Source organism: Struthio camelus, chromosome 4 (genome assembly GCF_040807025.1).
Source record: "Struthio camelus isolate bStrCam1 chromosome 4, bStrCam1.hap1, whole genome shotgun sequence".
Lineage (NCBI taxonomy): Eukaryota > Metazoa > Chordata > Aves > Struthioniformes > Struthionidae > Struthio > Struthio camelus.
This window is the reverse complement of record NC_090945.1, coordinates 50481742-50500455: the sequence shown is the minus strand read 5'-3', so window position 1 is coordinate 50500455 and position 18714 is coordinate 50481742. Positions and strand designations below refer to the sequence as shown.

At 39.7% G+C, this 18714-nt stretch overlaps 1 protein-coding gene and 1 long non-coding RNA gene across 3 annotated transcripts in view; one reads left to right on the top strand and one right to left on the bottom strand.

The window, feature by feature from the left end:
- Positions 1 to 1095: 1095 nt before the first annotated feature.
- Positions 1096 to 17235, bottom strand: LOC138067200 (uncharacterized). Its single transcript, XR_011141029.1, has 3 exons — positions 16670 to 17235; positions 13815 to 13855; positions 1096 to 4042 (listed from the first exon to the last, which is right to left on the bottom strand). It is a non-coding gene; the product is annotated as an uncharacterized lncRNA (long non-coding RNA).
- DCTD (dCMP deaminase) overlaps positions 17233 to 18714 on the top strand; it is a 20557-nt gene continuing 19075 nt past the window's right edge. The window contains exons 1-2 of one of the 2 annotated variants that reach the window (XM_068942577.1): positions 17290 to 17360; positions 18650 to 18698. In XM_068942577.1, coding sequence (XP_068798678.1) covers positions 17329 to 17360; positions 18650 to 18698 — 81 coding nt within the window. In that variant the 5' untranslated portion in view covers positions 17290 to 17328. Of the gene's footprint in view, positions 17361 to 18649; positions 18699 to 18714 lie in introns of both variants that reach the window. The other variant, XM_068942579.1, reaches the window with a different exon arrangement.

Here is an 18714-nt window from a genome sequence, read left to right as displayed (position 1 = left end):
TTCTTTTTGTACACCTTTGTATATGATTCTGGGTCTAATAAGCACTTCTTCACTCTAGAGCGTTCCCCATTTTCTGCATGGTGTTTTTGTATTTTCTATCGTCTGCCAGATGCTGAACAGCTAATTGTATTTATGTAGTATTTTGCATTCTTACTGAATGTTTCAAACATAAATTAATGTAAACATTTATCTAAAAAACAGAGGTTTTAAAGTTCATAGCTATCATTGCCTGGATCTTTTGCATGCTCAATATAGCCCATAATTTAGGGCATAGCCTCTGTTATTTTTTTAACTTTCTTATTCTTACTTTTATACATTTTACATTTATCACTTCTAAGACATACATACCTCCTGCTTTTTTTTCCATTTGGTCTGAACTATATCTTCCCCCTTTCTGTTCACAACTATCTGTTCCCTGCGTTCCTGACACTCATCAAACTGCACACCTTGCAGCTCTGTCAGGTTTCCAGCTCACTAATATGACCAAGATGAGGGTCTAATGTTAAGCTCTGTGGTGTTGCATTTATCATCTTCCTTTTACATTTATGATCATTCTCTGGCTTTGTAAGCAAGCCAGTTTGTTATCCAGTTGAGTATTACTTCCTTACCTTCTTACCCTATTCATTAATAATGTATTTGGTACTGTATTAAAAGCTTCTTTGAAATCAAAGTAAATAATGTATACTTCTTTACCCTTGTTTGCTTTTATTGTCATTTCCTCAAAGAAATTAAGCAAGTCTGTTATGTATGATTTCTCTTTTGGTAATCTTCACCAGAAATATTAAAAATTCTGTTTACATAGAAGTCTAGGCAGTTTACCAAAATAGAAAGGTTTCTCTTGTATTTTTTAGATACCTATGGTAATGCCATAAGCATCATTCAATATTTTACTGAGAGACAGTACATAAAATAATATATTTGGTACTGTCCTCGATGCAAAAATATGATTTCACATAACAGAAATGAACCGCAGCCTAATAGAGAACAAAGCAGATTCCATCAAGAAATACTTTAAAATGTCATGAAACATATTTCACATACAAAAACCTGCCAATCAAGTTTTTACATCAGTTACAGTTTCCTAAAGTACCCTGGGGTGCGACTCTGTAGCAATGTGAAGACAAAGGAAATATGAGTCTGCAAAAATGTCACAAATACATTAAATCTGAAAAGTACCAATTACATTTGATGTGAGAAGAATTACTGTTCTAACCTATAAGGCTGTTATATATTTAGAACTGGAATTCCTTTAGAATTCCTTGCCACTGAAGCCCCACAAATTCAACAGAGGTTCGTGGTCTGATTTGAGACTTTTGCCGTATGCTGTTCTTTTGACTACGCTGTGAATTCTGTGGGCACATTAATGGCAACACAGACTTTTCTGAGCAACACCTTTGTTTCCCTTACACAAAGAGCAATTTTTTTGTGCTTTATTAATTCATATGTATTTTTAAATAATGAAAACAAGGAAATAGACAAACGGTAACATCTTCTCGTTTTGACTGCATGAAATCAGAAGAACAACGCCTGAATTTGTCTCTCCACGCAGAGAGAAAATAATCGTGTTCCATGTGCAACGCATGGTCCCATAAACTCAAGCACTACAGTCCACTTCACAGATTGGTAGGCAGTCTCAGACCGTGGCTGAGGACAGGTTCTTTATCCATTCATGTGACCTAATGCTTTTACCACATTGGCTTACGTGTCCCACCGTTGCTTCCTGAGGTTTTCTGGTCCCTGGTGATCGTCCATCATGACGACCGATCATGAGGGACAGGGATGAGACAGAGTTGACATCTCCCGCTACGTATTCTTGGACCAGCGGCAATCCCTTCTGGCATATTCTCTGTCACTGCTTTCAAAGATGAGACACAGTTTGTACTGCATGTTCTAGGGGACGCTCTGTTTCCCTGGCTTTACCGATTTTGAGTTCTGTGTCATTTGGAGGTGGAAGTACAAATGGGAACACCGTATGCTGTATCACTTCCAAGTGTGGTCAGCTAACTTTCCTTGATTCTAGTCAAATCCCACCTTAGTTCCCTGGTGGTGGTGCACAAATGGCTTTTGTCTAGATCTCTGGGTGCAAGCTGTGCTATGATAGGGATGGAGAAGGAGGAGGTGATCTGCACAAATCCCCCAAGGCATCAAAGAGGCAAGAGGGGGTCTGTGTGTGCAGGGAAAAGAACAATAGGAATTATCTGAAAAGCTAGGTACCTAGATGAATTCTTCTATGGAGAAATCACTACATTGGCCAGGCTCTTACCTTTTGTGACCTGCTCCCAAGTAAGAACTTTTGCCAAATTAGAAAGAAACCCTCCTTCCCATACACTCCCAGTCCCACGATACAGAAGGGCTGATAGTTGGGTATCTGGATCATCATTTAATAAGTAGAATCAGTGAGATTTGCATATATTCCAGAACCATACATTGTCTGGTCTGGGGAGACAGAGCAGAACCACAGCTATACTAAGGACAAGCAGTTCTCTGTGACCTATGAGCTAGGCCAGGACTCTGGTGGTAACTGACAGGAGAAAGTGACTGATTAGAGAACTGGACTTACACATGAATGGATTTCACAGTCCTCAATGAACTTCATGTTCATGAGTTTGACCAGACTCTCCTTAAGACCAGGTAACCTCCAAATATCCATAACATCATAGGGCATGGAGTTTCATAGGTGTACTACTGTTGCACGAAGAACCACTTCCTTTCGTTTGTTTTGAGTCAGGGTCTTATTTATTTTCTGTGACTCCCCTTAATTCTGGAACTGGAAAAGATAATGAACAATAAAGGCCTATTCACTCTCTTCATGACATTCATGATTTTGACACTCTATCATATCCTTCCTAACGTATCTCTTTTCCAGGCTGAAGAATATTAACTTACATAGACTGTATTTATATGTTTATTTCCATTTGGTTTGCAGCAAGCAAACACTTAACAACTAGGTGATTGTTATATACTGATAAAATACAAACTAAAATCAGATGAAGTCAAGACAATCCCAGACAACTCCTGAGACCCTACACTGTCAGGTCACTACAAAGTCTGTGGCCTTTTACTAGTATTGGCAAAATCATATTTACTGGGCTACATCTGAATGTACTGAAAATAATAATATAGGTAATAATGTCTCAGTTTACCAGTGAGAGGTCTCATCTGCTTTTCTAGGCCTTTTCCTCCATCTGGGAACAAGAGCCACGCTCTTTTCAACTACTTTTCCTCAGTCTCGTCCCAAGGCTAATGCCAGGCCTAGGCTGAGCACACGCTGACTCCCTTCGCATAATGTTCTTCCTATGAACCCCCCCGAGGCCTGCCCTGCACTTCCTGGGTGATCTATTTTCTACCATCTGTCTCACCATCCCTGTAGACATTCCAGTTTAGCAAACCCTAAGTCTAACTTCAACTCAGGTCTTTCTGACATCAGAGTAAACTGTATCAACCTCATCACCCCATATTATCCATATCCTTTTTGATTCCTTTAAATAACTTTTATCAGAAATTGTAAGGCGGTACTTTCCTCTACAGAATGTCAACTCTTTCCAAATAAATTGGATCTATCCAGGTGTCCCCTAATTCTGTTATTATTGTTTCTATTCATTTGGCCAATACACGTCAGACTTACATTCCTACGGTTCCCTGGATTTTCTCGGGAATCTTTTTAAAGAATTGATGTCACATCTGCTGCCTTCCAGAAGCAAGGCAATTTTAAGCAATACGTTACACCCTGCTGTGAGTAATTCAGCTCTTTCGTCCTTGAGTTCCTTTAGAAGTTTGGAGTGAATACCATACAATCCTGGTGATTTTCACTTTATCTATTTATTCCATAATCTCTTCTACAGTAATTTCAACTTCATACTGATCTTCTGATGGGTCCCCTGCCAAGAAGGGTTCTGGTTTTGGAATCTTCTCAGTTTCTTCCACAGTGAATGCCAATACAAAGAGTTCACTTAGCTTCTCTGCAACGACCTTGTCTTCTCTGAGTACTCTTTTATGCCCTGAAAACCAACTGGTCTCGCAGACTCTGGCAAACTTCCTGCTCCTGAGGTGTTTTGTAGAGAAAAGGATTATTAGTTTTCATTCCTTTTGTTAGTTATTCTTCAGATGCTTTTTGGCCTGCCTTATTATGTTTTCACATTTAACCTGCCAGAGTTTGTGACTCTTTCTTCTTGTGTCATTTGAACATGACTTCAGCATGTTCAAAGATGTATTTTTGCTTCTAACAACCTCACTTACCCTGTCGTTACACCAGCTTCCTTTTGCCCCTTCTAAAGTCTTTCTTAAGAGACAGCATATATATTTCTAATACAATATCCTTAAATAGGTTCCTTGGTGCCTGTACAGAATTGAGACTCTTAGCTGCCCTTTTAGCTTCTTTTTAACAAACTTCCTCTTTCTTACTTGGCTATTCTTTTTGAATTAAAGTAAAACTGTAGGGAAGAAGTGCCAGGGCATAAGCCTATGGCTGTTCCTTGTCCATGATCTAGTCTAGGTGTAGCTGAAAGAGATTCCTGGCACAGTTCCTTTCCTCAGAGCTGTGTCTATACAGAAAAGAGAAAGGAAAATACAGGGAGAAGTGTGTGCACTGTTCTAGGACTTTCTGGGCTCTTACCTGACTTCCCTTTCTCTTCTGCTCTTATGGATAGTTCATTCAGCTGCCCACTGTGTGTCTCTCTAATATTACTGCCAGTTTTGGAGAACAGTTGTCCCTTTTTCTATTTGTGTGGCAATCTTCCTGCCATTTTGGGATCATGGCAATGGGGACTAAGCAGTCATCTGACATCACGTCTGGAATGATAACGGCAGTCAGAGTGATCCTTTGGACAATAAGGGTATTGATAGTAGGATGTGCCTCCGGCTTCCCTGCTAAGGTGAAAGGGACAACTCTTCACGGTATCTGTTCAGTGACTCAGCTGTTTCATGAGTCTTGCACACAGATGGTCAGCAGAAGCCAAGGGAATGGCTCAGTACCAAGGCCTCTTTGCAGAAGTCAACTGTGAGAATTACAATGAACGACTAAGAGATTGTGCAAGGGGAAGGTGTAGGTCTGTCATCAATGTGACATAAAAGATTTTGCTTGCCTCAGGTACCTCAACCTCCAGTCAGGCTAGTGGGAAGGTCTTTTGTTCAAGACAATGGCTTACTCATCCAAAGTGTACTATGCCTCTGGGTATAGGGCAACTGGCCATCCACGGCTAAGGGAGTTCAGTTATGACACTCGAAATCAATGACTAGAGTTTCAGAATTTTGAGGGTTAAAAATAATAGTAGACTGAGATTCTTCTCATTTCCGTACTAGGGTGCTTTTCCAGACTTCTAAGGATCTTTACTACTTATGTTTTTCTGCACCAAGGCTCAGAAGCCTTTTGAAAAAAAGCTGAGAAAAAGCTGAAAAGATTCAGCTGAAAGCTGAAATCCAGAACTTAAAACTTTGTTCCATATTATGTCACTTTCCCAAGTGACAGCAACCAGTGAGAAAACTGAAAGCTTGGGTCCTAAGTACCAATTTGGTCAATAAAACATTATCACAAATGAAAATAAACATGTAGGATTAACCCATTCTCCCATATTCTAAATTCAGGATCAAAGAGAGAAGCTTGTCACAGTGGGCTCCCATAGAAGTTAGTGTCAGGGCCTTGAGTGCGCTAATAGGCACTAGATACCCTGACCAGCCTCCCCCAGGGCTCCCTCACACCCTCTGAGCAGGAGTGCCATTTCAGGTCAGGCTGGGACTATAGTCCCTGTGGCAGCTACACTGGGGGTGTACCTGTCCCTAGCCCCATTCCTAGATTGCTTTTTGATTTCCTGGCTGGACCTTCGACCTGGCTTATCACCTTGTCTTTGCCTGATGCTTGCTGGACTGTCAATAGGGTGTCACCCTGGCTCTGCTTGCCCACCTCTGGCACCATAGGACTGTGTCCTGTTGGTGCGGGCACTGGTTGGCCTGTGCTGTGGCCGTCTTCAGCCCTGGCTCACCCTGCTTTACAGAACAGCCTTGCTTCCGCTGCTCCCTCACAGGGAGACAAGAGGCTTTGATCATCTCTGCCTGATCCTGGGCTATCGTTCAGTGCTTTACATCCCTGGAATATATACAGTCATGGCTGCAGTATGCCCTTCCTCTAACATACATGGATCTCTGCTCTGCAGAAGATAAAGGATTTGAAGCTCTTTTGCAGGATCACAAATCAAGATTTAAGTTCTTGCATAGCATAAACTGCACCATTTTTTATTCATTTGCCCTCTACCAGTGAGGCAGCACTACTACGGGCGGGATTTCTCCTTTAGCAGTACACTTGCTATATCCCATGTCCAGCACCGTTTTGAGATATAGCACATCTTACTCATTTTTGTTTTCTGCATTACTATTTGCCAGTAGGCAGTCATGAGTACAACAGAAATTCTGTACCAGCAATTGGTACTTCTGACAGGGTTTCCCTGGTCCAACTGCTGCTGAATTATTAGGAGAATAGAGCAGAAAGTCATTTTTAGAAAGCTGTTTGGCGCCACATAGAAGACTACTTCCAACAAGAAGCCTCTTTTTTTACTGGGTACCTGATATACTACAACTAGCTAAACAGAAATAGCTTTATTAATATTCCTTACAGCTTCAGGCTTTGAGAATAAAAACATTAGCTCTTAGGGACCATAGTAGTTCTCATACAAACTGTAACTCATTTCAGCAGATATCATCTTTCATTTGTCAGCTCAGAAAAACTGACAAACTCTATGCACTGTCTTTTATTGACTGCAAAAGCTGATATTTTCTTGGTAATTATCTCAGTTCAGGCCACAAGTCTGAATTTAAATGCATAATTCACATTCTTTTGAAGTTATATGAGTCTTAGCTGCTTCGTTCCTCTGCATCATGCTTGACAAATTTAGGTCCTATTTAACATTTCTAATTATTTTTTTTTCGTCTGGAAGGAAATTACACATGTCAAGCTATTCCATAAATACATAATTTTGCAGTAAAAATTTACTCATGGAAGCATATTGTCATCTTTACATGCTCAGCAGTTATGAGTCAGCTCTCTTCCCCATATTGAAACATTTAATTAATAATAAATTAAGAATTTACTTTATTTGCCATGTGATTTTTAGGGTCTTTCAGATTCACTTAGGTCACACTTTTAACTATAAAGTCTAAAAAAAATGTTTTCTGTAAATGGTAGCTCACGTTTTGTCATAGTATTTTCTAGCTCAAGCTTTAAGTAAAACATCAACTATCATAAGATTGGAAATAAAATAATCAGAAATGGTAACTATGAAAACACCACAAAAATAAGGGCTTTGACAACCCAAGTAGTATAATTTGTAACTGAGAGCGCAACGGAAGTTAATGATTGATAAATTCTCCTTTAAAATACATCTGAAGTTGCATTTCTTTGCAAAACTGAAGTTAAAACTGTTTTCTTGTGAAAAATGATTCTCTAAAATCAGAGTAAGAATTATTTCAGTAATTCAAGAGACTGCTTTTGTGTTTTGACTATGTAAAATCCATAAATACATTATTCTAAACATGGTAAATAGCAGCCAGTCCATGAGGTGAACTGCATTTGGATAAAAAATAAATTTTAAATGAATTTTGAACTTGAAATATAAGCTTGTAAAAGGTAGAAGTGTTCAAACATTCCTGCGAGAAGTGAGGTAGATGACATGATGAAAAATGATGGAATGGTCAGCATATACCAGAACAAAGTACAAGACTTTGTAATTAAAAGCAAAACTGTCGGTGTCAGGATGTAAATGGTCAATTATGAGTTACCAAAAACTAATATTATTATTATTTTTAAGTTTTAAAAAGAGACTTTAACTTGATAAAATCTTTACTTTGCTTCTGTAGTTGGCATATGACTGTAATTGTAAATGCTTGGATATTAGTAGGTATTATTCTCCTGACTTATAAAAAGTTAAGCAATAGAAAGGGAAATAACCTGAAATAGGGTCGGAGTTCCTGACAACTTTTTGCACCTTATTTCTACTAATGAGTCACTAAGGAATTTAGTTTGGAAGCACAGGAAATACCAGACATTACACAAATTTAAGATTCCAGCATTCTACTGCCTGCCTGTTGAAGTGAATGTAACCGTTGTAAGGGACAGTCATGAAATAAGACATCTGTCGGTGCAGTTTCTTCCCAAGCTCTAGGCAATTTATGTTTGTTTTTATATCCTGAATCTTGAGATTTTATCTCTCTTATACATTTAAATACTATCTTACATAAGCCTTGCTATTCTTATTATTCATATAAAAGCTTAATCTTTTAAGTCCTATTTAGCTCATGTCTTTTAAGTTGTCTCTCAGAAACAAACTCACAGGTTAAGTAGGTATTGAGAAAAGATTTCCTTTTATCACGTTACATTTGTCAACTTTTTGTGTCTCAGCGTCTTGTAATATGAAAAATGGGTAAGTAAGGACAACTATTTTACCTAGTCATAAATGTTATATTCCTCTATTATGGCAATATGTCATCTTATCTTCATTCTCCCCTAACATGGAAGCATCTAAAAGTGCCTTTGCTGCCTTCCACTGGATTGTTTCCAGTTCTGTTGTATCCTTGCAAATCCTGGTAACAAGGACTGAATGTAGTATTTAAGAGATGCTGATGGAAATGTCTCCTCTTACAGCGTTTCATAATAGCACAGAAAACATAGATATCCAGTTTCTTTTTATTCTTAATGATGTTGTTCAGAGAATATGAATTTCACCATGTGTCTTGGCCAACACATCTAATTCTTGGGATTCTTCTGAGGACTGAGTTTATGTGCAATTGTCCACTAGAGAGCAGGCTGAGACCAACAAACCCATTTTGTTTTTGTCATAAGCTGAGTTTGAACCCAGGTGTCTTAATGTAAATCTTTAGTACATTAAAGCATTGCACCTTCTAGCTTCAACTGTGAGTATATACACTGCTATCAAAGTTGATGGATATAGCTTGTGAAGCTTAGTGACCTAAGGTGGTGATAATAAAGTATTCTGGAACCTGGATAACATTTTATTCTGTCACTATGGTTTTCTTGCTCTGGTGACATCAACTAATTTGTACTGCTTTACAGGGAATTTCTGTATCCAGTTTTTAGCCAGAGTCTTGGTTTTCTTACACTGCTCTTACTCTTTTCTGTCAGACTGAATTTCTTTCAGAGACAAAATATTGCTCAATATTGATTCCATTGCACTAGATAACTTCAGGTTCTCATACTGCAGACCATCTGAAACACTGTTCAATACCTTGAAGAAATGCCCAGCACTACATGCTCAAACAAAATAACCCACAGAAAAGCCCCCCAAGAGACCTCCTGGTTCTCTAATCCATTAAAAATTGTTAAGGTCAATTTAACAGACTTTTTGCATGGAGAAAAAGCTTCATTTTTTTATCATAATTCAATTGTATCATAAAAGTTGTACTAACAAAAGAGTAACTAGTTTTCACAAGCCCCATAAAATTCTTATGATTTTTTTGAACTATTTCTTATTTTGCTTGTGTAAGAATTCATCTCTTCTGAAAAAATGCTCATGTCTTAGCACAGGTATACCAATGGAGAGTTTTGGTGTTTTCCTTGTTACTGTCCCTACAGGATCCACTAAACATCCTGTGGAAGTAATAGCGAGTATCTTAGTTTACTTTCCTGTAAATGAAGAATATCACTTTTCAATTCCCTTTGCTTCCTCAGTTTTGAAGAAATAAAAGTACACCTGTTATTTTAATTTATCTTCCTACGCTGGTCTGAAGGCTGTTCTCAAAGATAATTTTTCTTCAGTACATATAACCTTAATGCTATTTGTTCTATTCTGAGACATAGAATTGAAAATATCTAACTAATGTCTGTCTCCCTTATCACCATCCACCTTTGAATTTCTTAATGACTTCAGCTTCAGAGATCACATCCTGCTCTTTGGCTTCTTTACCCAATCATCTGTTTTCTATAGCACAAAGCTGCTGTGGCTCCATGTAGGAATTCTTCATTTAGCATGTGCTGTCTTTGCTGTCTGAGTTGATGCCTTCCTAATGTGAATGCGTATCGCTTCTATTTATACTAGGTTTAAGGGTAAAATAATATTAAATAAATATGAATACAACCTGAAAGATAATCTTAATAGAGGCAAATATCCAGCCCGGGTTATTTCAGCCTGAACAATAATGTTTGTCTGATGTAGACAACTAAAACCAGGATCTCATAATGGGAAAGTGCCAGGAAATCTTGAGAAGGAATCACAGTGCCAACTCTGTTTATGAAATAAATTAGGCTTACTAGTTATTATATTTTCCCCTCATATCTACACGGGCAGCAGAGAGTTGCTGTTTCTTCAAAGTTGGGATGTCAAATGTATTTCCTATGAGAACTCCAAGCAGCACCTGTCATTATTGACAAGCTAAAGTAGCATGGCCCCTAGCTGCCCCTCCATAATTAGCTCAGTGAGCGTAGGAAATGGCCAGGGAGAGATGAGAAAAGAGCTTGTGTGCAACATGATAGTGGCACCTGAGATCCCTCTGCCCTGCTGCCAACCTAACACTCAGGACATGTTACAAAATGAAGGCTCTCTGCCATCTTCCGTTTTACAGTTTTCTTGCCACTATATCCTAGGAGGGGACCAGTTACTACTGAGGAAGGAAAATGCCTTTAGTGGTAATGGGCATTTGAGGAAATAGGAATATTCGCAAACTTAGCAAGTAGGTCAAAGAGACCTTACCATGCTGAGGTGAGCTATAAAACAAATAAGAGGGTGATTATAGCAGTAACGTTTCTCTTAGTTTAATTTTGCTAGCTAAAGAGGAATATTTGAGAATCCTGATTTTTTTTTAAATTTTTACCCTACTCCACAGGTTAGCTGAAAGGATCATTTGTCCCTTAGCACAGAATGAATTTAGCACATTTATTTTAAACTTTCCATTGCTAAAGCCCATATAAAGATGTATGAAAATGATTTTGTATAACAGCTCTTATATGAAGATTTAAGTATTATCATACTGTAATAATGAAATCCGAAGATACAGCTAAGATAAATGACAGGAAATAGTACATAAAAATAGGAGCACTTTCTATAGAGGAAATCTAAAGTTTAGCATAAATGAAGAATAATTTGAAAGGAATAAGAAGAAACTTGGGAGAGAAACTCCACTGAGGTAAAGGAGACAAACATAAAAGGAATTTATAGCAGAAGAAACATGTCTATAAAGAGAAAACTACTTGCCCAGATATGAAGAGATACACATGTTCAAGATTCCTGATATGAGATGGAAGAGGCAAGTTAAGGCCAGAGATAAGTTGAGGCCTCTTTCTTCAGAATGTGTTTGATGCAGTGATTTGCAGTTTGATGCCGTCATGTTGCTGTCCAGTGGGAGTTTTTATAAGTTTGATGCACCATAACAGATTTTAGGATTTAGGGAAAGATCATGGAAATAACATAAAAAGCCACTGCATCAAGATCGGAAAATCATGGGAAAGTGAAAGGGATGGAAATGGAAAATAATTTTTTTAGATATCAGAAATAGCCTTGACAAGTAAGGAGAAGGTAACAGAAGAAATAAAGCTGTGAAGTGTGTGGGTAGGTGTTGAGTACAGAAGCAGCATACCAAGAAAATGAAATTTTATACTGAAAGCAGAAAATTAATTTCTCACCCCTATTTATGGAATAGTTATGATCATGACTATTATGGGTGGGCAAAGAAGGTAATTAATATTTTGGAAGAAAACGTCAAGGTTGCCAGACAGCTTGGAAATAAGAATATAAGTCTCAGGTTACTTTCCAGCAGACAATTTAGCAAGACACCTGGGATTTCTACTTTTCACTGGAGATATAAAAAGAGAGCACGTGCAATATTATCTGTTCTGTCTTTGTCCTGTTATTGGTGCTGGCCTGCACAAAATGAGGAATTTGGCTTGCAAAGGCAAGTATGGAACAAGGAATTTAACAAGTGGAGGACCGGTCAGAGAAATAGATATAAACATAAAAAAAAGAGAGAAATCATCAGCAAATAACATACAGAAAGAACAAATCTAACAGGAGAACACACCAATACTGAAGTACTGACGAGGGGATTAGGACAGCAGGAAGAGAGTATTTGCCTCTAAACGGAATGGTCAGTATGAGCAAAACAAGAAAACAGTCAAAATTAAGGAAAAACACAGTATGCCGATTAAAAACTTCAGGTGAGATGAAAAACATGATGTAACAATTTTATGTTAAAAATGGATGCGAAGACTATTTTAAATAGTACTATTTATATGCTCATTTGTGACCCGAGTGAGAATAAACTGCAGATAAAAGACAGCTCTTGGAGAACACTCTAACTGCCATTACCAAGAAGAGGAGCTGGATGTAGAGAATTAGTGAACTGCAGAAATTCTGAGTCTGGAAGACAGAGAATGCAATATGTAAAATAGGAGTCAGACTTGGAGATGAAAGAAGACAACTTAAATCCAGCACTTGAACCTAGTTTTCAAGGAACAGATGTTATAGAAAGGTAAGGTATATGCAAGCAGGCAAAAGTCTAAGAATAAAGAAGAGATGAGGTTTGAATTAGCTCCTGAAAATTATAGAAATACCTTCAAACTGGCTGGATTCTGTCAGAGATGCTGATCATGCACAGTTTTATTGACTGCAGTAGGAGTTTTTGACATTAAAAATTTGGCATTTTGGCACTGGTTACAAATCTGTAAAAATGAGGCATGAAAACAAAGATTTCCATATCCTGAATTTTGGCACCCAGGCTTGAAAATACTGGATTTACAACAGGCTTCAGCCTGCACCGAAATACCATGATTCTTAAATTGGCCTTGCTACTTCTCCTACATGGTTTTGATCAAAGGCTCGCTTAGCTGCATTTCTTATCACCTCTATTAATAGATAGTTCCAAAATTATACAGTATAAGAAGTTACATACTGGAGTTAAAACTCTTGTGGGCAACTCTGAAATGCTTATGCTCCCTATTCAAAATGCTACATTATATAAATCAAACAGTTTATTGCAGTCTATTTCTCTGTTGGTTTACTAAGAAGCTGCAGCTAACCCTGTTTAGGTCTTCACAGCAAGGGGGTTGCATCAATAGCACTTTGTTCACAGAACAAAGCTTGACATTGCAACAAACCTCACTCGATCAGTGAGGAAGTCATACATGCATATTCTTGATTAAATTAACTACAGAAACTGAGAATTACAGAATATACCAGGGCCTGCATTTGTATTTAATACGGTCTCAGTGTGTAAGCAAGTATAGATGGAACAGTTTAGCTCAAACAGAAATTCCCATTTGGAAAAATACTTGGAAGATGAGACTTGCCTAATAATGAATCCCCTTCTCTAACTATGAAAATTATCCTGTCAGCTAGCACGGCTTCTCTAACAGACAGATAAGAACCAGATGTTAAGATAAAGGCAGATATAAAGACATATTGTTACATTTTTTTCTTTGTGTCTCTATCTCCAAATCTAGTAATTAGTTCCTGAATAATTCATTCTATTAGAGGGGAAAAAACACCTCATCAACAAGTTATTTTTACTTTTCCCTTAAGTTTTCAGAGTGATTTCAGGGTGGTCTAGCAAACCGTACACATCATATCCAGCTGAGCAGCAAACATTACTCTCTGAGTGACACCTTACACATATGTTATATTTGGGGAAGAAATCTCACTTGCCAAAGAGTTAATAGAGTCTGTTGGCAAGCAGCAAGGAAGCGAGGAGAAGGCCTGAAACCTGAGATTTCCTGAAACTCAACTTATTTTGCTTTTATCAAAAACCGACAAAAGTGATAATACATGCAAAGGACTTCCACCTAAGAAATGAGAAAGATTAACAAAAAAACTATAAACCACCACCTGAGGTAGCTTCTTCATGCTTCTTCAGATACATCCTCCTTCTGTGGAATAAAAGAGGAACATATCTCACATTTTAGCATTGTCCTTGTACACAACTAAAAGAAATTCAGCCTATTCTTGGAGCGTATGGCTGTCTTAACAGGAGCTTTGAGATTCAGCGTTTCAGTTCTGTCACAATAATCTGAATGGTCCTGAGACAAGATGAAAGGACTCAGGTATGCTTCTAGGTCACAGCATAAGACCAAGTTAATGGTGACAGAGGATTCAGAGAGCAGACCTAGAGGAATGGCTGCTTTGGCAAAGCAGGCAGCCACCACAGGCGTCTTCTGGAACATACCAGGCCGCTGGACTTTGCCTCACACCTGTAACAAGCCTGGATAACTGCTCTCAGTGCAGCCCTGTGTTTAGACCACAGGATGCTCGCCTAGAGCTCATCTAATCCAGGCCCAACTCCTCTAGCTATCTGTAATCATATGATTTACCCCTGATATTTGCATTAAGCAACAAGCGGTCAGGTACACCTCCATAGCATGTTCTCATAACAGCAGTCACAACTTGGCCATAGAAGCTTGCACTGTAATTCTGAAAGCCAGAAGAAAAGAAAAACAAAATGTAGCTAGGTTTCCAGAAAATGTTTCATTTAGCAACACTATAGGAATCTAGTAATTAAAATTCTGAATTCCCCTTCTCAGGTCATATATCAGTCTTTGTTTTATTAGAAGCGCTGATTGTTGTTGGTCTGGTGTTTTTTGGAGGAGGAGGAAGAACAAGATAGAAGGAAGAAGAGTTAACAATCTTTGAAAAACTAAATAAATTTATACATTTGTGGATTTAGCAGACGGACATGTAAGAGTAGTTTCAAATTATTAAGAAAGCTTATTTGGTAGGCATGACAAAAACATGTAAGTTTTGCATTTCAAAAATTATAATACCGTTCTTATGACATTTTTATAAAAAGTTGAAAACTGCCTCCCAAAGCTAAAACCTGCATTGTTTAATTGTATAAGCAGTTATTTTGCAGTCTGTATTTCTTCTCTGGCAAGGGGGAAGCAAAAGGGAGTAAGAATCTTAGTTTAGTTCTTTTTGTGAAATAGGCATTGGATTATTTTGAATCTGGTTTTGACTGATTTATAAGTATTTACTGATGAGAAATTCAGAGGAAGGGAATGGCCTGTGATAACTCCTAATCAACGTTCATTTTGGATAATAACATCATTAGAACAGGAGAACCATGGCAAAGTTAAAGCTGAAAATTAAAGCAATTACTTAGTATCAGAAACTGTTTACTGAAACATGCTATTTTCTTTGGGTAATGGAACAGAAAATCTATCATTCACTGTATATGACCAGCATATAAGCACCGCTTGTTGAAGATTAATAGTTGTTATTGTTTGCCACTAGAATCTCAGTCATGAAAAATAACTACAGAAAGAATGAATTTGGCATGATCAATTACAGCATTATTAATTTTAGTTCATACTTGAAGGGGTCACAAATACATATATGAGTAGTAGAAAACTTTTTGAACTGAATTATGCTATATTTTTCTCCAGATTATTTAAATGAGTGCTCTTTAACTCTCTTTGTGAGCAGCCATAATCTAGCCTTTCATTTCACCTTCAGGCTCTTGCTTTCCTGACTGATGGTACTGTCATTAAATTTCTTTTCCTTTTGTTGCTTTTAAATTGTTCTTTTTCATTCATTAACTAACTGTACATGAATATTCATTTTCCATATGAAAGTGTAATCACAGAAGTCTTAAAAACTGAAGTAACTGCACATTTGGCCACTCTGAGGACTGAAGCTGTCAGCTGAAATGTAACAGGCTGCTTTTGCCAAGTTTTCTGACTTACAAGTGAATAGGAGTATATGTGAAATTAAACAATATTTTTATATTTAGTGGTTTGTCAGTTTCTTCCAAAAAAAAGATAGCTAGCTGATGCAGCAGTCTAAATAGGAAAACATATTAGCAACGCATACTTCTGTTTTGAGCATTGTAGGCTCTGTCTGTCTTTTGGCAAAGCCTCAAGAATAACTACGAGCACAGCGGGTTCCCTGATTTTCCTGTCTTCTCACACACATGCTGGTGTACTAAATTACCTGGTGTACTAACTTTTCCAGTTTGCTATGCCTACGCTCAGTAAGCGTGGCTATAAAGCCAGCCTCCGGGACAGAACTACGTGTGTGCTCAGTTTCTCAAAACTGTCCTTTTCCGCAGTCTTAAGCGTCCTCCTACCTGAGGAGGAAGATTTTTCACCTGGCTGCAGGAAACAATTATTTTAGCCATGTCCCGTGGCCCTGCTCAGATCAGTGGTTCAGCATACGTGCGGTCTGCTTTTGTCACACAAGCTACACAGCTTATGTGCACAAACTCCTGTGAGGGCACCTCTCAAAAGCAAGCGTTGTCTTTTGTCCAGTACTGCTCTCCCTGAGCTCCTTACGCTTGTCACTGTTCCCAGTGGGAACCGAACTGGACGCACAAGGCTCCATTTTTGGTAGACGTTACCTGAAGTCTAGCAGCCTTGTGTAGCAAACATCAGTAACTTGCACCCATTTGAGAGCCTTTATATAAAGGCAGGCCCTGTTAGCAACCAAACAGGGATAGTCGGGGTAAGTAAGTAGCCCTTCACAGAGGGAACATAGACACATCACACAAATATATATACCCTTATTTTTCACTGTAATTTGTACTATATGTGGTCTGTGTATAGGAAGCTTCAAAACCTTGCAGTTGCTGGAGTTATTAATAAAACATAAGTCACTTTCCACAGCAATTTTATATGCAGAGAAAAAAAAAACCCCAGTTTTTAGACATTCTAACATGTTAATGCCAAGTGTGAATAACTAGCATTTACCTCAAGAGCCTGAGCAGGGCAGGAAGTTGTATGCTTGTGTCCAAGCATAATGTTAGAATTAACATCTGTCAGAAAACAGCACTGAGGAATACAAAAACACGAATCAAAGAAACTGTAAAATACTGCAAGATTCGTTGAAACACGGGAGTGGAAACGGCCTTTCCCGGGCCAGTCCGATCAGCTCTCATGCACTGCACATATCCCGTTTTTAAGGCCCTTCCTAAAGTCTGTGATGGAGCTGGATAAAACAGCGGGGCTGGTGCTCTTGCTCTTTCGAGGGCTGTTTTGAAAGCTCGCCCCTCTGGCAGTTAGCAACTTTTCGCCTCACTTCCGTCGAAAACGTACCCGAGGCCGGTTTATGCCCCCTTGTTCCCGCGCCAGCGCTGCCCCTGAGCGTGACTCGCTGGCTCACCTCCTCTAGGGGGACACGGGCAGCACTCCTCCGGGCCGTCCTCAGCGGCCATTTAAACAGCCCTGACCACGGCCTGAACGGCCGCCGACGTAGTACCGGCCGCACCTCCTACCAACAAAACCAGCCGCCGGGGCCGCCCCAGCCCGTCCTGGGCGGCGCGACATGGCGGCGAGGCCCGCCCCGCCCCCGCCCCCCGCCCCGCCCGCTCCCGCTTTGGCGCCATACGGCGGCGCGGGCCGGCGGCGGGATGAACGGCCACGAGCGCGGCCTCCACAACGGGTACGATTCCCCCCTCCCCCCCCCCCCGCCGCCCCGGGCGGCCGTTAGCGCGGGCCGGGCCGAGAGTTTGAGCGCGCCGCTAGGGAGCTGCCGGGGCCGTGAGCGGGGCGTGGGGGAGCGCCAGGAGCTGCTGTGGTCTCGCCCCGGCCCCCGGCTGCTGCCTTGCAAAGGCTCCCGGGCTTGCGGGGTGTCAGGGGCCGCCGCTAAGGGCGGCCCGGCTCGGCTCGGCTCGGCTCGGCTCTTGGACACGCCGGGGTGCGCTGGGCGAAGGGCTTTGCAGGCCCGCGTGGGCGGCCCACGGCGAGGTCACGCGAGGTTCCCACAGTAAAGCGTTTCCTGAGTTATCGGGGCCGGAGGTCGGATTATAGCCCCCTTTTTTGGTCTTTTTTTAATCATTGGAGGAGGGAAAAGGGCAGGTAGAGTAACTTGCATCCATCATTTCCCCAAATGGAGACAGGTACCAGCAATATGCAAGGAGTTAATTAAAATCGCAGAAGTGATACTGCAAAAGCAAAATGCGTTTAATGAAGGAAAGTATTCTTGCGCTGCTCAGTTGGGACGCAGCGTTGCTAGAAAGCATTTCTAGCTACAGTTTTTCTAGGTTCTCTCTTACGAAAGAATTCCGTGTAGCTAACTTACAGCAGCGTGATCTGCCCTGCACTGAAAGAAAGGTTCATTTTCCCTTTCGGGGAGAGGGGAACAAAAAACTCAAAAACTTATTTCGCAGAAGGACTGTGCCATGGTTGTACTCAGTACCTATGTGAGGGGAAACGTAAGTAAAGGCAGTGACGTATCTGTTTGAACAGTGATTATAAACAAAATGACAAGACTTAAGGGAAAAAGCTAGTATTGAAAATGACTGAGAGAACATGTCTCTCATTTGGCTTTTGGGGAACTAGAGTATTGCTAAAGACTCTTTTTATTCCTTATACAGAATTTACCTATTTCTATTTTTAACTTGAAATTCTTTGAGTGGACTGGCAAAATGTTGATAGCTGGTCTTTAGCAACACGTTTGCTATTGGAAAGAACCTAATGCAGCACAGTTGACACGTAATACACGTGATGTCGGAGATGAGAAAGCAGAGGGAGAAACTTTAAAGACGGGGGAGGAGGAAGTATGCTACCTGGCTGTTCTGCAGTTATACTATATAGTTGCATAACTGACCATCATAATTCTCTTCCGAAAAGATCTGAGGTGATATATTCTACTTTAGGATTCTCAGCTAAATCTTTCATTAAGATACACTCTGCTTTTTATTAACTGAATGAAATTTCTTGCTTTTTCAGATGTTACAGTTTACTTGAAGGCTGGATGGATAAAAAGGAGCTGAGGAGGGAGGCACTGTCCTTTA